The sequence below is a fragment of the Myotis nattereri genome (genome assembly GCF_964212035.1).
Source record: "Myotis nattereri genome assembly, chromosome: 1".
In the NCBI taxonomy this organism is placed as follows: Eukaryota; Metazoa; Chordata; class Mammalia; order Chiroptera; family Vespertilionidae; genus Myotis; species Myotis nattereri.
The window spans coordinates 76190406-76214629 of record NC_138075.1 but is presented as its reverse complement, the minus strand read 5'-3'; the positions used below and the strand labels follow the sequence as shown (position 1 = coordinate 76214629).

The 24224-nt window shown below is 40.6% G+C and overlaps 1 protein-coding gene across 1 annotated transcript; it reads right to left on the bottom strand.

The window, feature by feature from the left end:
• Window positions 1-2214: 2214 nt before the first annotated feature.
• LOC308531615 (ribonuclease 4-like) lies at window positions 2215-14171 on the bottom strand. The gene is made up of 2 exons (XM_081108625.1): window positions 14104-14171; window positions 2215-3475 (listed from the first exon to the last, which is right to left on the bottom strand). The coding sequence occupies exon 2, from the start codon at window positions 3456-3458 to the stop codon at window positions 3021-3023; it is 438 nt and encodes a 145-aa protein (XP_080964751.1). The 5' UTR covers window positions 3459-3475; window positions 14104-14171; the 3' UTR covers window positions 2215-3020.
• Between the last annotated feature and the right edge of the window lie 10053 nt (window positions 14172-24224).

Sequence of the window (24224 nt, the reverse complement as noted above, 5' to 3'; positions counted from 1 at the left end):
ACAAAATAGCATAGGTATCAAATCGCATATATATCAACAAATGTGTAACTCCATCTATTGAAAAAAATCTGCATTATTAATCGATACAACAGGTATATCTGTCTTCCCACCTACACTTGGTTGGACTGGTTACCCTGTCCTGCATAGGATATATATATATATATATATATATATATATATATATATCTATCTATCTATCTATCTATCTATCTATCTATCTATCTATCTATATATATATATATCCTTCCCTTCCTACTCTTGCTTGCTGACATCAACACATTGGACCCAGCCCATGGTGAGAGAATGCAATAAAATTTCTTAAACTCTCACAATGTTTCTTGGCCTGTCTCTTGTTAGTGTTACAGAAAACTGGAGGAAAAAAACAAGCAATGCTTAAAGAAAGGGAAGTTATATTTTAATTGTAATTATGCTTCAGAAAGTCTTTTTTTTTTGCATTGAACCATGACTGGCGATGAAAAGTGGATTTATTTTGAGAATCCCAAATGCACAAAAACATGGGTTGATCCAGGTCAACCATCAACATTGACTGCAAGGCCAAATCACTTCAGAAAAAAGACATTGCTCTGTGTTTGGTGGATCAGGAAGGTGTGGTGTATTATGAACTTCTAAAACCAGGTGAAACTGTTAATACTGATCGCTACTGACAACAAATAATCAATTTGAACCACACTTTGATGGTAAAATGACCAGAATGGGCCAGAAGACACGGCAAAGTAATTTTACTTCATGATAATGCACCATCACACACTTTGAAACCAGTTAAAGACACGTTAAAAGATCTTGCCTGGGAGGTATTAGCCCACCCGAAGTATTCACCAGACCTTGCTCCTTCAGATTACCACTTGTTCTGATAGATGGCACACACACTTTCTGAGCAGCACTTCAAAAAATATGAAGAAGTAGAAAATTGGATCTCTGAATGGTTTGCCTCGAAACAAGAAAAACTCTATTGGGACCGTATCCACAAATTACCTGAAAGATGTGGAAAATGTGTAGCTAGCAGTGGACATTACTTAGAATAAAGCACTTTTGCTGTTTCTCTTGAATTATCGTGTTTTCCGCATTATTAACCAGTACCAATTTATCTCCTCATGTCAAAAACTGGAGGTCACTCTGAGAAGAGCCTGGAGCTCTTTGTGTCGTACATCAAAGACAGTCTTCTGGTACAAAGGAATGGCAAGGCCTTCAGGGTAGGAGGTAAAGAATAAAATTCAACCAAGTAAGTTTGAAGATCTAATTGGCTTATTAAGCAATTCAGGAATTGGGCAGCATTCTATCTAGCAACTAGAAAGGCGCTTCGGTGAATTGTACAAAATGGGAGGTTTTTATAGGCAGAAAGAAGGTGGATCACCAAGTTAACAGAGTGGAATATTTTAAGCAGGACACCTTCATTCAGGGGAAGGCAGGGGGTCATATCAGGCAGATTACCTTACCAGTGCTGATCAGGAAATTCCAAATTGATTGGTTTACAATTCCACCTCTGGAAGAGGCTGAAATTTGGTTAGTTATTAAGTTTTAGTTTGGTGACTTGAATTAGCAAAAATGATTCACAATTTTACTCATGATTTTTCATGCCTATGACTTTTTGACTTTACAATAGTGTGAAAACAATATGCATTCAGTAGAAACTGGCTGCGCTAAGCTATGATGTTCAGTAGTGTTGAAAAGAATGGTTGAAAACAGTCCAAAATAGAGTCACTTTTGGTAACCATGTGAGGTAACAGATACATTGATTACCTTGATTATAGTGATTCTTTCACAATGCAAATGTGTACTCTATCAGGTTGCACACCTTAAATATAAACAATGGATATTTTCTGCAATTCAAATATTTTGTTTGGTCCTTTCACGGGGGTGTGCGTACACACACACACATGCACACACACACACTCTCACATACATACTTCTCTTCTTAGTTGCTGGTGTCTTCATACATCTCTGTTCCTCAATTTTTTCAAAATAATCAAAGGGGAAAGGGAGGGGTGTGAAATTGTCTTTAGTAAATGACACAAATGTTTCTGTGTCGTGGTCATTGATCCATGGTCATTGATACAATAGGTTTTAATCATGAACCAGTTTATGAGGGTATTAAGGTGTTGGTGCATGCTAAAAACTAGAAAATATTAAAAGAGGATAGAAGAAAAAAAAATCTCCACATAAATACCATAGCACCATATTCACAGAGATATCTGCAGTTGTAATTCTTTATTAAAAGGAATACATGAAAAATCTTTTAAATCAGAGAGTGAATGAGTCTTAATGATCTAGTACATTGTTAATACTTTAACTTACTACAATGATTCAAAAGTTTGGGAAGAGAAAAATAAAGTTATTTGTATCATGTCTTAGTCTTATTAGATCCAAACATAACAAGGTTTCCAATTATACAAACAATTGTACAAAATGAAGCCTCATTTTGCCAGTTTACATTTCCAAATTTTTAATGCTTCCCCCAACTGCTGACTTTTGAGAATATTAAAAAGATGATACTTTCAAAACACTCCTTATGATGAAGTAGAAAAAGTCCCGGATTAGTAGCCAGTCGAAGTGGATTTGTTGCTTCAGCATTTCCACTAACTTCATGTTCTTTAGCAAATCCTTTAACTTTGGGCTCCTATATGTAGCAACATCAGCATCACAGAGGTGTGGTGTATTAAAATGAGATAACTGAGATGGAAGCACCTTAAAATACTTGTAATGCTATATCATACACATAATAACCAAATTCCAGAAGGCAGGATCTGAGAGGGCTAAGCTGACCAGTATTATAAAAGGAAAGAGAAGCGTTTGTAGAAATTTTTATTACAGAAAAGCCCAGTCCCATTATAGGTTTATGTCTCCATTTCTCTTTGATGCATTTAACAGAATGGGTTATATAGAGAAAAGGGAGTAATAAGCAGAGGAGGCAGAGCCTGAGAGAGCTCAAATGCATTACTCATTGCTATTCACGGAACAAGTAAAAGGTCAACCATGGGGCCATAACCCCTGTAGGGTAGTATCTAGCTGTCAAAGTGCACAGGCATGGGCATATCCTGACAGGCAATGGTAACTTTCCTAGTGCTGGGAGTGGCCTGATATCTGCAGTTGTAGGGCCCGGAACCTCCTGTATATGTGCAGTCTGTGACTCTCACTACACCCTCATGGCAGTTCATCATGCCATTCTTGCACCAGATATTGGGAGCGTTGCAGATGTTATTAATGGTCCCGATGTTTTCGTGGATGAAGGTGTTGAATTGCTTGCACCTAAGACCAGTCATCCCCCGTCTTTGCATCATCCTGTTGCAGTACGAGTTGGTGCCACCTGGCCCTATAGAGTCCACATGTTGCTGCTTGAATCGTTCATACATGAAATGGCGATGGGAGGGCTGCGCCAGCCCCAGCCCCAGCAGGGTCAGCAGTGAGAGCAGAAGCAGTGAAAGGGTCTTCAGGAGAGCCATCACTGCCTTGGAGGCACCTGGGGAGAAACCAAGAGGAAGGAGAAAGGAAGGTAACAACTGGGCACCATAGAGAGAGGTGTGGAGAATGGCAAGCTGATATTTCCTCAACTCTATAGTCTACTCCTCCTCCCCTCTTCTCTGCCCACAACTTTTGTCATCACTGCTTCCCCAAAAGTTAAAAGTTTGCAAACATGATCTTCTCTGAAAGCAAGAGCTTTTCTCTTTTATAGAGAGACGGTGCTGTAGCCAGTACAGTGACTCAGGGCAGAGACTGACGGGCTGGATGGCCAAGTGTATGTGTCCTGTATGGTCAGGGTGTGAAAAGGGAGAAAAGGCAGATCTAAATTACACTGGAGTTGTCTGTCTCTTGAGGAAATTTTCCAGTCATGTGATCTTAGGAGAGTGTTTGTTTCCCTGGAGACTCTGATTCCCAAAGGTTTGGACAGACAGGATATGCCAATGAGAGTTTGTAAACTGATTTTCATTCCTGACATCTGGGAATTGAGGAAGGTGTGGGAAAAGAATAGAGTAACATTTAGGGTTAGCCTTTCCTCTCATATGTCTATTCTTTTTATAAATTAAAAAAAATTTTCAATTACAGTTGACATATACTATATTAGTTTCAGGTGTACCACACAGTGATTAAACATTTATATAGCTTAAGGAAGTGATCACCACATAAGTCTAGCACCCATCTGACACCATACATAATTATTACAATGCTCTTGACTATATTCCTTATGCTAAATTGGCATCCCCATGGCTATTTTTAAAACTGACCATTTGTACTTTTAAATTCCTTCACTTTTTCCACCCGTTGGCATTCTTTTAATGATATTAAAATTGAGCTGGGTTATGGTTTTTTTTGAAATCTTATAAATCCTATTTTAAAAAAGTAAAAAACGGAGTATCCAGCCAAAGTGCTCTGAAAATAGTGAATATTGGCTGAATGAACTAAATGAACTAATAAACAAAACACGGGAACTAATGAATGAAGAAATGATATGGGTATAGGGCCATGGTCGGCAAACTGGGGCTCGTGAGCCACATGTGGCTCTTTGGCCCCTTGAGTGTGGCCCTTCCTAAGCCTTAGGAGTACCCTAATTAAGTTAATAACAATGTACCTACCTATATAGTCTAAGTTTAAAAAATTTGGTTCTCAAAAGAAATTTCAATCGTCGTACTATTGATATTTGGCTCTGTTGACTAATGAGTTTGTTGACCACTGGTATAGGGAATGAAGGTGTTTCCTAGGCTTGTGGAATTGACTGATAAAAGAAATTTTAAAAATAAATCTCAACAGCACAATCTCCACAAAAGACGACTTGTACTGTGACCTTTTTCCTTGCTGTTTCTATGCACAACCTAAAAACTAGGCCCTGGTGATATAATCCATCATCATACATGTATCCTTCATGCTGTGTCTATCTTCTCAATAGCTGTTGTTAGTTTGCTGTAGACTCCAGTTGCAGAATCATTTTGTTGGCATTTTCGGCAGTGTAAAATAAGCATAAGTTTAATAGAGTTGTTTTTTTTTTTAAAAAAAAACACAAAACTAAACAAAAACCTTCAGAGCCACAACAAAGAAAGCATTGCCATATAGTGTCAGAACATTGCTTCTGTTGGCTGAGGAAAGGAAGGAACCAAGACCTATCTGAGTCTAAAATCAGTGCTTTTTCCACATCTTCTATTCCCTCTCTCTTTCCACTCCCCAAATATTCAGGATTTTCAAGACATTTATGTTCAGAGTTGCTTCTCTTTAGTAACATAACAGAGTTTAATCAGGGGTCAGAAGGGTAGTAGTGGAAGTGGGAATCACTCACCAACACTAACTAGCTAGATGCTGCCATCTGACGGTCACTCCTGGGATTGGCATGAAATCATGAACTGAATCTGACCATGGCAATGAGGCAGGGCTGACTCACTATAGAAGCGATTTTCAACCTTTTTCATCTCAGGGCACACATAAACTAATTATTAAATTCTGAAGCACACCAAAAATATATTATTTGACAATCTGACAAAAAATTTGATATAATTTTGATTCATTCACACCAGGCAGCTATCGTGTTGGTTGTCATTTTTTTCAATTTGACAATCTAAGGGAAAAGTGGTCAGTTTCCCTGACTAGTCAGATACTGCAGGTTTTAAAAATTTGGGGGGCATACCAGTTGAAAATCGCTGTACTAGAGCAAATAAAATTAATCTCTGACTCAACAGGAAGTGAGCAACCAAACAGAAATAATCGTTTTTGGAGGGTCATACAGGCCCATTTCTACACATGCAGTCCAAGGGCTGATAGTAGCTGAAGTCCTAGTTTGATGAATATGGGTACTACTGTCCTTTTGCTTTCAAAGAAGCTTAATGATGGCAGGTCACACTGTCTGGGTGACTGAAATGGCTAATGAGGGCCCTGCATACCAGTTTCAAACATAACTTAATTCTCTAAAATGCTATCTCCCATAGTCACAGCCGCCTTTTGCTTGTATACAAAAGGCTAGAAGGCTCTAGGTCACATTTCAGTGCCTACAGCTATAGATATGAGATATGGAGGTAGGAAGAGAGAGAAGGGAACAGTTGTGGGAAGACTAGTTGCAGGGAGAAATGATGCTGATTAACTCCTCATCCTTAGACTAATGGGTAGAATTTCTGAAGGTACACTTAGCACTTGGGTAATAGCTTCATCACAACAATGTACTTTGGGTTATTTTCCCCAAATCTAATCTTTTATTTATTTATTTATTTATTTATTTATTTATTTATTTAATTATTATTAGTTAAGGTATTACAAATGTGTCCACATCCCCCCCATTAACCCCCAACCTCCCCCCCACACACAAACTCATGCTCCCATCCCCCTGTTGTCCATGTCCATTGGTTTGGCTTATATACATGTATACAAGTCCTTCGGTTGATCTCTTCCCCTTACCCCCGCCCTCCCCTACTTTCCTTCTGGGGATTGATAGCCTGATCGCTATTTCTAAGTCTTTGGGTCTGTCCCTTTCCATCAGTCTATGTTGTTCTCTATAATCCACAAATGAGTGAGATCATGTGGTATTCCCAAATCTAATCTTGCAGGGGTAATCTTGCACCTCTGATTTTGCATGGTTTTGTCTAACTTTTTCTCATCCTGCTTCTTTGTGTCCAAGATATGATTTAGAAAGATAACTGGCTACAGAGAAGACCTAAACTATTCATGCAAGAGCAAACCCACAGCCTCAGCCACAATAACCAACTGATTTAATAAGACATCAACAAATATTTGCCAACAGAAGTCCAATGTAGCCATCAATAGGTGTATCTCAAGACTCTAGCTGCAACAGAAAATGAAATGATCCCCTAACCATCCCAACACATACGTTTTGGTCAGAGCTTGCCTCAAGGCTCTCTCCACTCTACCATATTGATTCTCAATAAGAACTTTTGATACTGTGACCCCAAAGAACTAGTTCTGCCACTTTAACTATATGATCTGAGGAAAATTACTTAACCTCTGTCAGCATTATTCCTCATAAGTAAGTGAGTATAATAATACCTACCTCTTAGGGATGTTATGAGGAATAAATGATAAAATCAATGTTAAGTGCTTATCATAATGCCAGGTTCATGGTAAGTGCTCAGTAAGTGTTGGCAATGGTCATTTTTGCAATTTCCATTTTCTTGGTTTCCTTTGCTTCCTTCTATCTGGATAAAATAATGAATGACTACACCACATTGTGTATATTATTATTCTCCTCTCCCTTATTGTGTAGAGTACCTGTACTCCTTCCAAATTAGAAGGCTATTTTTAAGTTGAAATATCTCAGCTACTAGAATTTATACTGTGTACCTACAGAAAATTTTCCTCTTCACATTGAGTGGAATTTTCTTTCTTGCATATCACCATTCTTCAAAGGGCTTGGGCATTTTGAGGTTTTTACGTTTTCCTTTCCTTGCAAAGTTGACCAGTACTTCAATTCCTCAAATAAAGACTGAGATAAAGATTGACTTGCCTGTCACATGAGATTTCGTTGTAAGCAGCTTTAGGTTGTGAGAGTAAAAGAGACCCAGAGCAAAAGTGCTAGGCTTGGCTACCCAGCTGCTAGTTACATCAGCAGGTCAGCAAGCAGCCCCATCCCATTGCCATGTGATTTCCTAGGAAACAGTCATTTGCCCTAACACCAGAGAAGAGAATCCAATGATAATACTCTACGCAGATGTTTGGAGAAGATATGTGTTTTCACAGCTATGGCACACTCAGTATCATAATGATCCATACCTTTGGCCTTTCTTATCAAGGCCTTGAGTAGGTCAATGATATCTATGGAAGTCATCTTGCATCATATAAAGGTGAAGGTACTGTTTGGAGAACCTGAGAAAAGGGTCCAAATATTCTACCAAAATCTGGACCTTTCTCACTTCCTAAGGGGTTTTGGGATTTTACAATAAGGCAAATTTTCCATTAAGAGATTTGGAAAACTCTTTTTCCTACTTTCTTATGAAATGACAGTGATTTGAACTTTAAAATAGGTTCACTAAAGCAAGAAAGATTCATGTGCTGAGTGTGCACCAGTAATTTACTTTCCCATTTCTTCCTCCATAAATTTAAATACTTTCAGTGAGTCTGGGCTGGAAGCACCTGCACACTGATCCATAACCTGAGAGTTGAAGAAGCAAGGCTTTTGGCCCCTTTCAAGGTAATGTAGGCAGCAGGAGAGGGCACCATTGTGAATACTGCAACTACTGCAGCCATATATTCACAAGACAGCAAAACTAGTGATTCATAATTGTAATTAATTAACAACTACTTTATAAATAAAATATTCAGGCACCTGTTGATAGAAATTAGGTAGCAAGAAGTTAACCATTAAATCTGTGAATTGATTGTGTATTATATGAAAAGAGTGTCGGTTTACCTAAGTATGTGTTTACTTGAAAACTAATTTAAACAAAGAAGGATAAGGGATAAGCTTGGAATATTTCTATAAATTCCCAAAGACCTCACAGTTGCCCGACCCCCATTGATAAAGTAAAAGATTCAAGAGAAAATAATGGAAAGTAATCAAATTTTTAATCTCTGTATGAAATAACCAGGAGAATACCCTGGGAGCAGTTTAGTCACAGCAACTCAAAATTACCTCCTGCCTAAGACAAGAGGTGCATACTAGGAGTGAATTTTGGTGTTCATGCAGGAGTGTGTGTGTGTGTGTGTGTGCACGTGTACGTGTGTGTGTTGAGAGAGAGAGAGAGAGAAAGAGAGAGAGAGAGAGAGAGAGAGAGAGAGAGAGAGAGAGAGAGAGAGTGTGTTTAAGAGGGAGATAGATAGAAAGTTTAATTAATCTTTTGGTATTTAGTTCTAAACACTATTTCTCAACGTTTAACTTTTGTAAAACGAATATTGGCTTATTTGACAGCCAGAACAATATGTTCCTCTTGAAAATTTTGCTTAGCAGCCATGAGCCCTGGCATTTCCTATTTCTCTCTGTAAAATGAATTTAACATCCTTACACTCACAGGAAGGGAAAGTTTACCTCCCTATTGACTGAGAAGGAGCTAACTGAGAGGGAAAATGCATATTTGTATTCCATGCCATCCTCTCTGGGGGCAGCTGAGTAGAGAAAATGAGGAAAAATCAGTAAGTCAATAATTGATGAGAAGACTTTGATTCTTACTGATTTCAGAGACATTTTTATTTATTAACATATTGTAAAGCAGAAAACAAAAGATCCAGGCAGCTCATTTTCTGGGTCCCTGCCAATGAATGTAGTCACCACTGTTTTGTAGTATGTGGGGTAGATGCCAGGAATGGAAACCAGAACCAACTCTGGGTCAGGGTCTTGCTGGTTATGGGCGGTTAAAGAACTTATCAAAGGGATAGGCAAGCCATGTTCACAGGCAATATCTATGTCCCTGAACCCTGATGTGGCTGTGCATCGTCAGGGGGGTCAGGGGGACCCTCTTTATGCCTGCAAGTAGTGACCTGGAAAGGAGAACTGCTTATTCTGAAATTTTTGTAAGGCATTCATTCTCATCTTCACAGATGACCTTGATGTTGTTACTGGTGTCTTTACAGAGTGAGGTTAGGCCTCATCTCCTCATTATGGTTTCACAGTATATGACATTGTGGCCACCTGGATTGGCATCATAGTGCTGGGCCAGGAAGAGTTTGTATCTGTTGTCATTTGAGCCAGGGTCAGTAGTGTCAGACCCAGACCCAGCATGAAGACCAGCTACAGGGTCCCAAGCACATCATCATCTCTACTAACAAAGGCTCCTGCCAAGGGCAAAAGGTATGGTGGGGCAAATTAGGCTAAAAACACAAATTAGGCTGAAAGGACAGGGCATCATGAGTCAGGTATCCTCAGTCACCTAAATTGCATATTTTCTTTTCCTCATGAATCTCACATTTCTTGTCAAGCTATTCCTTTGGAAAATCAATCTACGTTTCCTGAACACAACTTCCAGCCCCAAACATTTCTTCCTATCCCTCAAGACTCTCTCAGTACTTACCTTTCAGTCATAGCATTGCACTATCCATTCACACTCTAATTCATTTATTAATTAAATGAATAACAAACGTTACATAAGCTCCTCTGGGTACAAAGCATTGTGCTAGGTCCTGGCACACAGGGACCATTAAGATATACCAATGTCCTCCCTAAAAGGAGATGTAGCATCCATGGGAAAGGAATAGGAGCTCCAGTTTACTGAGATAAGACATTAAAATAGGAAGCCTATGAAGAAGATGGACTTTAAAAAAATATGTTATATTGATTTTAGACAGAAAGGAAGGGAGAGTGGAAGAGAGAGAGAGCAAGGAGAGAGAAACATTGATGTGAGAGATAAATATCTATTGATTGCCTCCTATTGGCACCCAGACCAAAGATCAAACCAATACCAGGGGTTTGATCTGACCAGGAATCAAATCGGCAACCTTTTGGTGCATGGGATGATGCTCAACCAACTGAGCTATACTGACCAAGGAGGTCAAAGAGGGACTTCTAATGAACCCTAAACCCAGGAAAGGGTGAATCCTTCCTGGCCAGGGCCCTGGTTGGGGCTCCTACAGCAGCCAATCAATGAATGTGTTTCTCTCTCATCTATATTTCCCTGTGTCTTTCCCTCTCTCTTCTACTCTCTCTAAAAATCAATGGGAAAATATCCTCAGTTGAGGATTAAAAAATTAAATAAATAAAGTAATTAAAAAAAAAAAGAATGAGGAAGAGAAGAGAATTGCTACCATCATCTCTCGAGAGTTTTCAATCTAAACTGTAGAACTCACACTTTCCAGGGGCAATGTGTCATAGACACTCAAATAAACCCATAAAGCAAGTATAATGCTTTTTCCTGGAGTATGATTTTATCTCAATGATAGCTGATTAAAAATAAAATTAAACAACTATAGATTATAACAAAATAGAAAACAAATTTCTTATGAACTTTTAAAACTTTATGTGTTAAGAAATGTGAGGATTTGAGAACTGAAAACTATTTGGTGTTTGCAGCAGGTAGTTTCTGACAATATCTTTAGTTCTTTGGAGAAAAGTTTAAAGAACATTCAGAGCCTTTAAAAAGCATCATATCTTCCCCCACATTATATCATATATATGTGAGTGTTCCCAAATCCAATAATATAAGTGACTTTTCACAAAAATTTGAAACTGATTTTTATAATTTTGTTTTTCAAATGGTTTGTGAATGAGCAACTTATTTACTTTATGATTGGCTATGATTTCTTAGCAACCATCACATCTAATGAGACATTCTTTTAATAAAAGAAAAAATTGAACCTTGAATTTTATTCTTAAGTGTGATGTAATTCATATAAATCCTAAATTAAAAGAAAACAAATGGTATGTTTTTATAGGCATTAATTAGTAATCGTTATTTTGTACTTTTCTAACTCAATAAAAATTATTTTCATGTCAAATATTTTTATAACCTTAAAGATGCCACAGATTCTACCACTAAGCCTGTAGTATTATTAAACAGCCCTTGGAGTATGTCTGAATCTAGAAAGACCAGGAAATACAGGGTTCTGATGGTTTCATGGGAAGGCATGTGAGAGAGAGAGCAAAGTGAACACTCTTTCTCATCATCATTTGGCATTGCTACACCTTGTCTGATTCATAATAGCAATACATAAATTTGGCACACTGTTGAAGAATACCAAAATACACTAAGAAAAATTTTAGACATTCCACAATATTGAAATAAATAATAGCTGAAAAAAATTCCATTCAGAACATCAATTATAATTTATAATAGAACCAAGTGAAAGCCTGTTCTTGGGACTTGAGCAAAAATGTGGTTCATGACTGAAGAGGGAAGAGCCAGCCCTAAAAGAATAACAAGTATTCATACATGACCACTGCTTCAGCACAGCTGCTCACCTGCCATGTTTCCCATTTGCCGATCTCTTTACATTTACATGTGCTTTTTAGTCTTCTGGGTGTTTTCTTTTTCTAGTTTTGTGGAAGACCTCATCAAAGTTTTATTGATTTGGATTCATTTAGGTCTCTTGCTCTTGAATAGACAAATATTGCCTTCTAACGTCAAAGGCCGTTACAGAATCTCAGGCTCCCCAGATGGAAGAGGACCTCAGGGTCACCAAGTCAACACCTCTCTGCCTGGGGCCAGAATCCCAGAGTTCAAAATCAGGAAATAGAACCAGAGCTGTAGTAGCTGAAAGAGTCCTTAGGTGGCAGTGGTGGATAGAAATGTTGCCAATGTCTTCCAAGCTGTAGTGAAGACCAGGGTTCCTTGTAAGATGTTCCAGTATTGTACAGGCTGTGGGGATATTGTTCTTCAAAGAGTGGGATCTGAGCTGCTGGGCCTGTCTAGTGTCTTAGATATTGAGAACAAGGACACCCCATTAGATACAGTGTGAAAGCAAAAGTCATAAAGCTCAGGATCTGCTCACAAGGATATCACAAATAAAGATACACCTATTGCCAATATCCACGGGTGCCATTTCCAACCTGTTATCCAATCACCTGTCTTCTTGTCAGTATTTCCTATGGTGTACACTCTACAGGAGGGCAGAGCCCATCTTATTCACCTTGAATCACAGTGCCTGCCTCACAGGAGACCCTCAATATTTATTTTATTTTTTAGTGACTTACTTCATTTTCCTCTCCAGGCTTAAGTTTTTCATTTATAGAATGAGAGAGTTGCTAACTCTAAAATCTGAAATTCCATGGTTCTTTTTAAGCATAAGAGAATCTTTTCCTGTTTTAATAGCAAAAATGTAGTGGAATTACAGAGACAAGTCTGTATAAGTTTAGTTGATAGCAGAAGGCACCTTGTGAAAGAAATAGATGATAAGAAGACTCAAGACCCAACTCACTGCGATGTATCATTTGTTAAGGCTCAGTGTATAAGCCAATCCCATAGACAACCTCTAAATAAGGCCCCGGACTGATGCCACACAGGGGCTTCATATGCTCCAAAGCCACTTGCTAGGTTGGAGATTGAAGGCCTCCCATCCCAGTCTGGAGAGATAAAGGGAAATCTTTGCTTCTAAGTTGCAGAATTTGCACATTAATTCTGTAAGAACTTAGCTAAATTTTGCTCAGACTTATTGTAATCTTGAATCCCTAAGACATCCAGAAACCAAAGCCCAGTTGGTACACACCCTGGCCACCTGTATCTAATATTTACTCCCCTACTCAAAACTTGCTCACTCATATATTCAGTCCCAAGTTTCCCCAAAAGAGGTAAAATGAATTTGGGAGAAAACAAGTATGAGACAGATTATTGTGGTGCTGAAGTGAATCTGCCTAGGCCAAGGGTTAGAGCTCATGTCTGGTCATCAACCTCACTGACACATTACCTTCCATAGTCAAGCATATAAGTGTCAGTCAGCTTTTTGCCAATGAAATATGTCCCCACTGTTCTTCAGACTAACTTTATCATCTGTCTCAAAGCCATTCTTTAATCCTCAAAAGTATTAAAATTCTCTTTCTCTCTCCACAGCCAATGTTTTGTGTTCAAGAGATTAGTTCAACTTTACACACCAGGGACTTAACTTACAGTCTATGATAAGTAACTATGGTTTTAATTTCCATACATGTAGCTTCACACTTTTATATATCCCAGGGCAGTATCCCTAAAAGTGGAAAGCATAACACCCAATTCATATTCCTCCCTTTACCTCTTTTCCTTCTTTCTCCCCTTCAACCTGCCAATAAACCTTTTGATCTTGGATGTGTTCCACTTGGCTCTTAAGGAGCAATCAAAACTTTTTTTAAATAAAAAAATTAGTAGGTAAACTTAGGAGAAAATAGAACTAAAAACCGACTTTTTTTTTCTTTCCTTGCTCTGCCACATTTAATGCCTGCTCCCTGTGGGCATCCAGATGCCCTTCAGCAAATGGCTTCCCCAGGACTTAGGGGATTTTATCACAATTCAGGAACCCCTCTGAAACCTCCACTTGCTCCCAGTCTCAGTAATCTCCCTTCATCCACACACATATAGACAATCCCAAAAGAAATCTGCTTTCATTTTAAACTTTAGAATCTGGTTCACTTCCTTCTTAATTCATAAGTTGGCCCCAAAGGTTTTAAAAGCGGAAAAATGTTTCACTGAAATAGCTAAATGGCTAGAAATAATAGGTACAAATAAACAAACAGAGAAATAGATTATTCAGGTGTAAGAATCTTACAAAAATCTGGAAGAGTCCCTCCAACTGAAGATGGTTTCCAGCTCTTTGTTCCTGGAGATGGGTTCCAGCTGTGTGCACTGGATCCCTCTGGCTCTGATTATATAGCAATAAAATGAACTGGGTGGGGAAACTAGTTCCAAAGAACCCTAATCCTGGCAGATTTTTACAAACTAAGGACACTCTCCTTGACAAATAAGGAAATAAACATTTTCTTGAAAATGACTAGATCAAACAAATATTTACCCACTAGAGTGGATTAAAATTCTGTTCTGGGAGGCCATTTTTTATATTGGTAAGCATGGCCCTTTGTCCCAAAGCTACCCTTTTTCTGATGTTCATGGTTCTTACTCTTGCCCATGACAGGACCAAGGTTTCACTGTTCACATATGTGATCTGGACCCAGAAGACCTTGTTTCAACTCCAAAAACTCCTTGGAAGAACCCCACAGAGATAATGTGATCTCCCAGCAGAATGCTGCTCCCCTGCCCTGTCTATGTATCCACAAAATTTGGTTTCATGAAAGGATGCCATATTAATAAGTAGGTTATTCATAGATTTCACAGAACCAGGAAAGCTCTTGTAGAGAAGGTCATGTGACAGCTGTTAGTACCCACTGCCCTTGACCTCAACCTCCCAGCTACTAACCCTCAGAACTATCCTTGCCATATTTCCTGGGCTTCTCCTTACTTCATCCTTAGCTGTTCACAAGAGATTAATCAGGAGCCCCCACTATTCTGTTCCTTGTAGCACAGCTGCAAAACTGATTATCTCCACTGATAAGCATCACTCCTTAGATGGTTAATTGATCTCATTGTTTCTCCACTTGATAGAACCGCCTGAGAGAAGAATAACTGTCTTATCACCTCTACAGTCTTAGTTTCTAAAACAGTGAATGACTCCTAGGCCCCAAGGTCGTTTTATTATCCCTCCTGGTCTAAAAATGCATTTTTTGATCTCACTTCGGGGACCCCAACCATGCAAACTCTCCTGGCTTCTCTCAGGGCTCACCAGCACAACTGGGTTTGGTAGTGGTTACAAACAAAGCAGGAAGAGTAGAAAGAATTCCAAGAGTCCCAGGAAAGCTCTGCTTCTAGCTTACTGACAAACCCTTAAAACCCACGGATATAAATTTGCTTTGGGGGTGTTGGTCCCTGTTCCAAAGCACTCTCTCCTAGGAGAGATTAACTCTTTAAACAGCTGTCAGTGGGTTACACATGCTTGGGCACCTGCTCTGGAGCCTATCTTAGGAACAGTGTTGGTGACTGGAAGGGCCTGAGGAGTTAAGGAGGCAGAAAAGTGGATGAGGCAGGTTAATAAAAAACTAGGTAAGTTCCATGGCAAGTTCCAAGGAAAATGAAGACACACTATTTAAACAAGGACACTTAGGAGCAGGTGGTTTGCACCTCTGCTCCCCGAACAGAGAGCGAGTAGCTAAAATCACCGTAGTCAGGGAGACAGATAACAGACCCAGTGGTGCCGTTAGTGCCAAACCCAAGAACGAATGAAGTCGGGGGAATAAATAACAAAAAACCCAATTAGAGCCAGACGAATCCAAGATAGAGCCAAAGATGACCAGAGAATGTTCCCAAACGCCACTATACTCTCATTTGATACCTAAGCATGTTAAAATACATGCCTAAACAGCTGATGAATATTCTGATGAAGACCTCCCCTAAAATTCTCTTTCATAGGAAACAGATAAAATCCTCAAGACATGCTCTCCCCTGAGCACACCAACGCCACCCTTTTCTCAGGTGCGTGATTTACTTTCTTTCTCCTAAGTTCCCAGGGTCCTCCTCTTGTCTAACTTTTCAGTGAGCCAAAAGCAGTCCCCACTTGGCTCACTTTTGTCTCTCACACTTTTACTTCGCAGTGACCTAGCAGCCAAGTATAGACTCACATCTATTGCTGTGACTTCCTTTTCTGAGTTTACACAGCACAGTGTAGGGGTCACTTCTTTTACTGTGACCTTGCTTCTTCTATCCAAAGCTCTTCCTTTGTGTGACTATCCTAACCTTTAATAAACATACTCTCAAAATCAGCTGGGCTTGTGACTTGTATTCTTTCCTGCATGAAGTCAAAACCCACATATCCCAGTCCTGCTGGCCCAGTGCTGTCCATTTCTGGTGACATGGGCAGCATGGAGAACCCAAAAGGGACAAACGTCCCCTGCTTTTCAGTTGTGCTGGGACACAGTGCTGCCTGAGCTTCACTTTCCCCCTGTCCTCTCCCTGCTTGCCTGCATCCCCAACCAAATCCTGAGCTAAAAGGAAAGAACTTGGGGGAAGTGAGAAGAGGACCAAGCAAACTGCCATAAACAGCTTTCCCTCAGTACTTGGTGCCTCAGGGTTACTGAAGCCTCTGGAGAGGAACGGACAGGCATGTCTCTGACCAGAACATTTGTTCTGCCAAACACCAAAGTTCAATGTCTTTTAGGAGCAAAGAGAGGTAACAGGATATGGGGTCCTTAGAGTGGGGCCTCTACTGGCATCTAGCAGAGTGCCCAAATCCTCACTTTCCTTTGAAGGCAGACAAGCTATTTGAGACCAGGACCTATTTTAAATTAATCACATATCACTTTTTCAAGAGACACTGAGAAGTGAGTTCCAAAAGTTATCAACCAGTCACTTGTGAGGGAAGATGGCTGCCAGGCCCATTCCAACACCCTGATTGCCTCAGCAGTCCCAGGAGACTGAGGCAGCAGCACCTCCCACAGCCTTTGGGGACAAGATGACTTGACCAACACAACCCTTCTCTGATGAATTGCCTAACAACAGAGACAAGGGACTCCACTCTAATATCACATTCACACACAAACAGTCCCCTGGCCTGAAACACCAGTTCCAGCCCAGCTCACACAAACAGATCAGCCTCTGGGATTAGTTTGGCAGTGATGGCGGGAGCAGCCTCCAGCCTCTGAACACAGCCACATCCCTTCTCTGCCTCTAGGATTTCACTGGGCAACCTTGGGGAAACCCACAGCCTGCCTACACAGTTGACAATGCAGAGTCAAGTGAATGGTGAATGGTTGCTTTCATTCTAATCGTTTTTATTTTCAGCTTGGCACAATCAGGTTATGAGAAAACAGAAAATTATGTTTTTTGAGAAAAAAGTTGTAAATTTTATTAAAGTGCATCTAAGTCTTATCCATTTTTGTTTCAAAATATAACAGGAAATTATAGTCTATGATTAATAAACACTATATCTTTTTTTTTTTTTAATTTTTTTTTTAAATATATTTTATTGATTTTTTACAGAGAGGAAGGGAGAGAGATAGATAGTTAGAAACATCGATGAGAGAGAAACATCGATCAGCTGCCTCCTGCACATCTCCTACTGGAGATGTGCCCGCAACCCAGGTACATGCCCTTGACCGGAATCGAACCCGGGACCTTTCGGTCCGCAGGCCGACGCTCTATCCACTGAGCCAAACCGGTTTCGGCTAAACACTATATCTTTTTAAAAATCTTTATTGTTCAGATTATTACATATGTTCCTCTTCCCCGCCCCCTCCCATAGCTCCCCCCCCCCCACACCGGATTCCCACCCCACCCCATGTCCTCGCTACCTCATTGTTCTCATCCATAGGTGTAAGATTTTTGTCCGATCTCTTCCCAGACACCCCAAATCCCCCTTCCCCCGAGAATTGTCAGTCTGCTTCCTTTGCATGCTCCTGATTTTATTACATTCACCAGTTCATTCTGTTCATCAGATTTTTTTATTCATTTGATTTTTAGATTCACTTGTTGATAGATATGTATTTGTTGTCACTTTGTTGTTCATAATTTTTTATCTTTACCTTTTTCTTCTTCTTCCTCTTCTTAAAGAATACCCTTCAGCATTTCATATAAAAATGGTTTGGTGAACTCCTTTAGCTTTTTCTTATCTGTGATGCTCTTTATCTGACCTTCAATTCTGAATGATAGCTTTTCTGGGTAGAATAATCTTGGTTGTAGGTTCTTGCTATTCATCACTTTGAATATTTCTTGCCATTCCCTTCAGGCTTGCATAGTTTCTGTTGAGAAATTAGCTGACAGTCGTATGGGTATTCCCTTGTAGGTAGCTAACTGTTTTTCTCTAGCTGCTTTTAGGATTCTCTCTTTGTCTTTTGCCTTTGGCATTTTAATTATGTTGTGTCTTGGTGTGGTCCTCTTTGGATTCTTCTTGTTTGGGGTTCTCTGCTCTTCCTGGACTTGTAAGTCTATTTCTTTCATCAGGTAGGGGAAGTTTTCTGCCATTATTTCTTTCAAATAAGTTTTCAATATCTTGCCCTCTCTCTTCCTCTGGCACCTCCATAATTCGGATGTTGGTATGTTTGAAGTTGTCCTAGGGGCTCCTTACACTATCTTCATTTTTTGGTTTCTTTTTTCTTTTTGCTCTTCCAGTTGGGTGTTTTTTGTTTCCTCTTATTTCAAATCTTTGACTTCATTCTTGGGATCTGCTAGTCTACTGCTGAATCTCGGTATATTATTCTTTATTTAAGTCAGTGTATGCTTAATTTCTGACTGGGCCTTTTCCTTTTTTTTTTTTTTTTTTTTGGCATTCTCACTAAGATCCTTGAAGGTCTCACTAAGCTCCTTAGAGGTTTCTAGAAGATTCTTGAGTAACCTTATAACTGTGCTTTTGAACTCTGTATCCAGTATTTTGCTCTCTTCCATTTCTTTCATTTGTGACATATTTCTTTGTCTCTGCATTTTGGCTGCTTCCCTGTGTTGATAGAGTGGCCTTGTGTGGTATGTGTACTAGAGGGCCCAGTGGCTCAGCCTCCCCAATCACCTGTGGTGGACACTCTTTGTGCACCCCTTTGTAGGCTCTGTACACAGTCTTGTTGTAGTTAAGCCTTGATTGCTGTTGGTATCACTGGAAGGAATTGACCTACAGGGCAATTGGCTGTGAGTACCAGCTGTGTCTACAATGAAAGAGCTGCTGTGCAGGAAACACCCTTCTGGGGCAGGACTCACTTCAGTGGGGCTTTGGTGCTCACTGAGTCTGCTCCTTGAGTGTGTCGCTTATGGATGTTATGAGTTGTAATCTGGTATGGTCTCACACTGACCACTGGGTACACTGGCTCTTGGATCTCCAAGGATGCCCACCTAGCAGGAGCTACAGAGAAATCTGCAGATTCCTCCTCTTTGTATAGGGTTTGGAAGTGCTCAGAAGAGGCCTAGCTTAAAGCAAGGCAGGCTGCTGCTGCTGAGCCTTGGACCTTCCTTTGTAGCTTTGGGGCTCTCTGTCACAGCTGCTGCCTGTTTGACAGGTTTCAGGCTTAGAAAGGATAGGCCATTCATATGCAAAAACTGATGCACACAGCTTGGGTGGTGTTGTAAATTGGGTGGGGGGAATCCCAGGGAATCACCAAGGGAGAACAATGGCTGCCAGTCAGTCCTGCACTGGAGAGGTCTTGGTGCAGGAACAATGACCACTGCCAGCACCTCCATCTGAAAGAAAGCCACCCTCACGTTCTGGCCTGATGCCAGACAGTCCAGATTCTCCCCGTATGAGTCTGGGTCCCCAGAGTCTCACCCAGAACTGGAGTTCAGAGCTATAAGGAGCTTATATCTCTCTCCCTGTTGAAAAAAGCAGCACACCTGGTTCCCACCCCATTCTGCGGGCGCCTCCGCACCTCCTACCAATCTCAATGTGCTCTCTTCTTTACCTCTAGTTGTAGAACTTCCACTCAGCCAGCTTTCCCATGGTTCTGGATGAAAGTTTTTCTGTCTTTTGGTTGTAATTTTAATGTAGTTGTGAGAGGTAGCAAGTACAAGTATTTACTTATGCTGCCATCTTGGTTCTCCTCAAGCACAATATCTTTGCCAGTGATTGCAATAGATGTGAAACAATTGCCAATTGAAAAATATATTCATATATTGAAAAAAATGTTCTGACAGCTTGAACTTGAAAATTATTCTTTTACTAAAATGTTTTTCTATGTCTCTTCTTCAAGCCAATAGTTTCCCTGCAAAATAGAGTAAGTTTGGGTTCTCATTCTAAGGACTCTAGTGCTGGTGTATTTTCCCCCTTTATACCGAGTACGTATGTTTAATTCTATCGTTAAGACTAATAGTAAAATTGTGTGATGGGGGAAAGAGGTTAACCTCCACATTTCTTTATAACTCTTATATAGTTTTGGTCTATAGGTATGAAACTTACTTAAGAAGAAAAGGAATGGTTAAAAGCGGATGAAGCTCATGTGAAAAGAAGGATCATGCCTCCACTCCCAGGAAGGGGAGACAGTTCTGATAGAGGGAGAATGGGGCACAGGCCTGCTGACATGGCTCTATTTCCAAACAGACAAACAGTAATCACTCACTTTTCAACAAACTCTGGGCTTTATGCCCATTCTCTCTTTCCCAAATATTTCAAGGTGTTCTTCTGATAATAACTATTTACAGAGTTTGCTTTTTGCTCAAATACAGAATAATGGAAACTCCTAAAGAGAGGTTTTTCCAGACTGCTATGGTCCACTTTCTTAGCCACCTACTTTAATTTGTGAATCACACTGGTAAATGCTTCCAACAATAACTTGACCAGCCTCTTACCTCTGCCTGCTTATAACCTGACATCTGCACTTTTGACAAAAGCCAGAGCCTTTCCTCTTTTCCTGGATTGGCTTTCCTATCCTCTTTGCCAAATGATAGTTTTTCTCCTCATTACTGGAATACCTTCATTTTCTATGAGTCCTGTTACAATACCTGGCCACTCCGTGCAGTCACAGAGTAAGAGAGAGAGGGACCTCAGAGACCATTGTGTTAAATCCTCATTTTACAGATGAGGAAACTGAGGGACAGAGAAAGAGAACATGTGTGGCGCGCAAGGAACATCTAGGGTTCCTGGAGTAGAAGCTTCCCAATGCACTAAACAGCTACCAGGTTCTACTAGTAATTTCTAGAAAATCCAAGCTAATTTTAAATGTGCCTGTGAAAGTTGCTGCTTAAAGGAAACCTACATTGAGTATTTCCCTGAATTCAAAAGATATTTTTGTTTATTAAAATATATTGCTTGAAATGAAGTGCAACACAAGTATCATTTTGCACTAACTAACTAGTTACTAGCTGTGCAGTTTAAGTAGCTCTATGAATACCAGAAGCTGCTTCTGGGAAGTTGGCTACCTGCTGTTCAGATAATTATACCACTTGGGTTTCTAGTGGTTACATTTATGACTTGACTATAAGGTTCTTAATGACACAAAGGGAGGTCTTGGCTAATTGAAGATTTCTATAGTCCCCACAATGGTGCTGATACTGTTTCTACTGTCCTTTAGAAACAAAGATGTCATGTTATGCCCATGTGCTGTCTTTGGTTGTGCTGTCTCTGAGTAAAAAGGCTGAGGATCCCAATGTTCCAGTAAGAAAGCTTAAAGAGGATTCTGTTGGGAGTGTCTCCAAGAATTTCAGGCACTGGCTGTGGTTGGGTTAAGGGTGAGGAGACATAGGAGAGCAAACAAAATGAAAGCATGAAATGTCTTTTCCACTTGCAAGAACTGAACGAGTTCTGCTTCATAAATCTGGCGATCAACATAGTAGCAAGCAAAGAATCCCTGGTTTGAGCAAGCAGGGGTCTCCCTGGGCTGCCCAAGCACTGGTCCCTTGGAATTCTACCTTCTAGACCAGGGGTGGGCAACCCCTGGCACGCGTGCCAAACATGACGCGCCAGTAAATTTGCTGGCATGCGAAACCCTCTCTTATAATCTTCCATTTACAATTGTGAATCTTTGTTCTCAGTGATGAATTTTGTTAAGTCTCATAATAGCAGTAGCCTGAAGGATGAAAGTAGTAGCTCGTGCATATCTCCGAAGGTCACGAAATTTAAACCTCATGTAAAATCTCTATCATCAGTGATGTAGCAGCAAAAGTTCCACTGATAATATCAGACAGAGTCATAAAGTTTTCTGTCGGACTATCAGTGTACATGTTTATAGTAAAAATAAATGTATTTTTCATCATAATATACTGTGTTTTTGTAGCTTGAATAAATTTTATTATTTCTTCAAGGTACTTCACATAGGTACACCTTAAGAGGTATCAAGTTGGTGTAACATGTTCTCAAAAAATTAGGGTTAGCACGCGGAAGAATTTTGAGTCAAAGATTTTGCTGGTTTTGGCACGCACTCACAAAAATGTTGCCCACCCCTGTTCTAGGCAATAGGCATTTGCGCTGCCATCTCTGTCCAGCTGCGGAAAGTAAACATGGGGTGGGAATGCAGCACCGCTAACTTGACAAAACCGAACTTTTGCTTCTTTTCCATTCCTCAGCTCCCAGTCTGGTCCCACAAACTCCTCCAGAATTACATTGGCTAAGAAAGGACTACCCCAGCCAAAGTGCCCCTGGTAAAGTTAGGACATGAAGCAGGAGGAGGAGAGGAAATGTGAACCCATCTTGGCCTGGGAACAAAGTTGCAGAAAAGGCAGAGCTTAGAAAGAGAAGTTCTTGTTTCTCACCCACTTCTTCCTCTGTAGGAAAAGGGGGAGCTTGTAGAAAACGCGAGTATGTTGTGACTCCTGCTTTGGATCTGCGTGGGGACTGCGTGAGTGTGTGTGTACACTAACGGGATTGGGGTGCAGCGTGGAGGACTCAGTGGGCGAGCCTCTGGGTAGTTGGTACTATGTCCAGTTTCTCGGAAGAGACCCCAAGAGCCCGGGCCCTGCCTTCGGAGCTGGCACCACAGCAACCCCTGCCCCAGGCTCAGTGGGAGAGTCCCTGCCCAGCCCTCCAGTGACCCTGGAGATCTGCTTTGGAGACACAGGTTCAGCAAAGACACTGCGGGATCTGACAGCAGGACTTGGGACACCAGCAGGTAGGACACCCGCCCTGCCTGCAGAAGCCAGAAGGGATACTGGCTGCTGCTCTCAGGAGCAATGGGGCCCCTAGAGCCCAGGAAGCCAGGCAATTTCATCTCCAATACAGGTCATTGGCTTCCTGTTAGTTCAGTGCACCTCTTGTTTGCTAGCAGTTTGGAACAGGCCTGGAACACAACTTTTTGCAGTAGCCCCCAGAGGAGGAAAAGCAAAATTTAAAGATTGGGCTGGGCTGGGATTTGAGCCTGGGACTCCTTGCATCCAAAGCAAGAATCATACCCTGAGCTCAAGGAGCCCAGATGAGCACCTGCTCACACTTATGATCCCTGGATCCCTCTATAGGTATTGATCCCAAGCCCACTTCCCGGTAGACTTCCTGAATGCAAATCTTTATCTGAGTGACTCTTCGCCAGGGAACCTGACTTATGACACAAAAATACAAATGCGCATGTGATATTTTATTGTTTTCTCACATGAGGATAGTTTTTATTGATTTTTAGAGAGAGAAAAGGGGAGAGATAGTGTGTGTGTAAGAGAGAGAGAGAGAAACATCGATGTGTGAGAGAAACATCCATTGGCTGACTCCTATACCTGTCCTGCCTGAGGAGTGAAACCCTCAACCTAGGTGTGTGCCCTGACTGGGAACCGAACCCATGACTTTTTGGTGTATGCGAAGATGTTCCAACCAACAGCTATCCAGTCAGGGCTAGATGGGTTTTTTGTTTGTTTGTTTTTTCAATATGTTTTTATTGATTTTAGAGAGCACAGAAGGGAGAGGGACAGATAGAAACATTGATTTGCTGCCTCCTACATGCCCTCCATTGGGTATCTAGCCTGCAACCCAGGCCTGTGCCCTGATCCAATCAAACCACGACCTCTTGAGTTCATAGAGCATACTGACCACGAGGGGACAGCTCCTGCATTGACGTCTGCCCCCTGGTGGTCACTGTGCATCATAGAGACCTGTCGTTCCAGTGGTTCTACTGTCATGGTCACTTAGGCTTTTACTATATAGATGCATACGTGTAAAACGTTGTAAATGTTATGGAAGCCCAACAATAGAGAATTTGTGTGATGGATCATGCTACATCCCTAACATGAAATACTACAGAGCCTCCAGAATTATATAGATATTTGTTGACTTGGAATAAATGTTTATGATGCATATTTTTGAATAAGCTTTTTTGTTGTCATATGTAATATAACATATTTGCAGAAAAATGAACCAATTTTAAGTGTAAAACTCAATAAGTTAATCCAAAGTGAACTCACTACTATCTAGGTTAAGAAACTGAATATTAACAGGAGCCGAGGTTCATTTTAAGA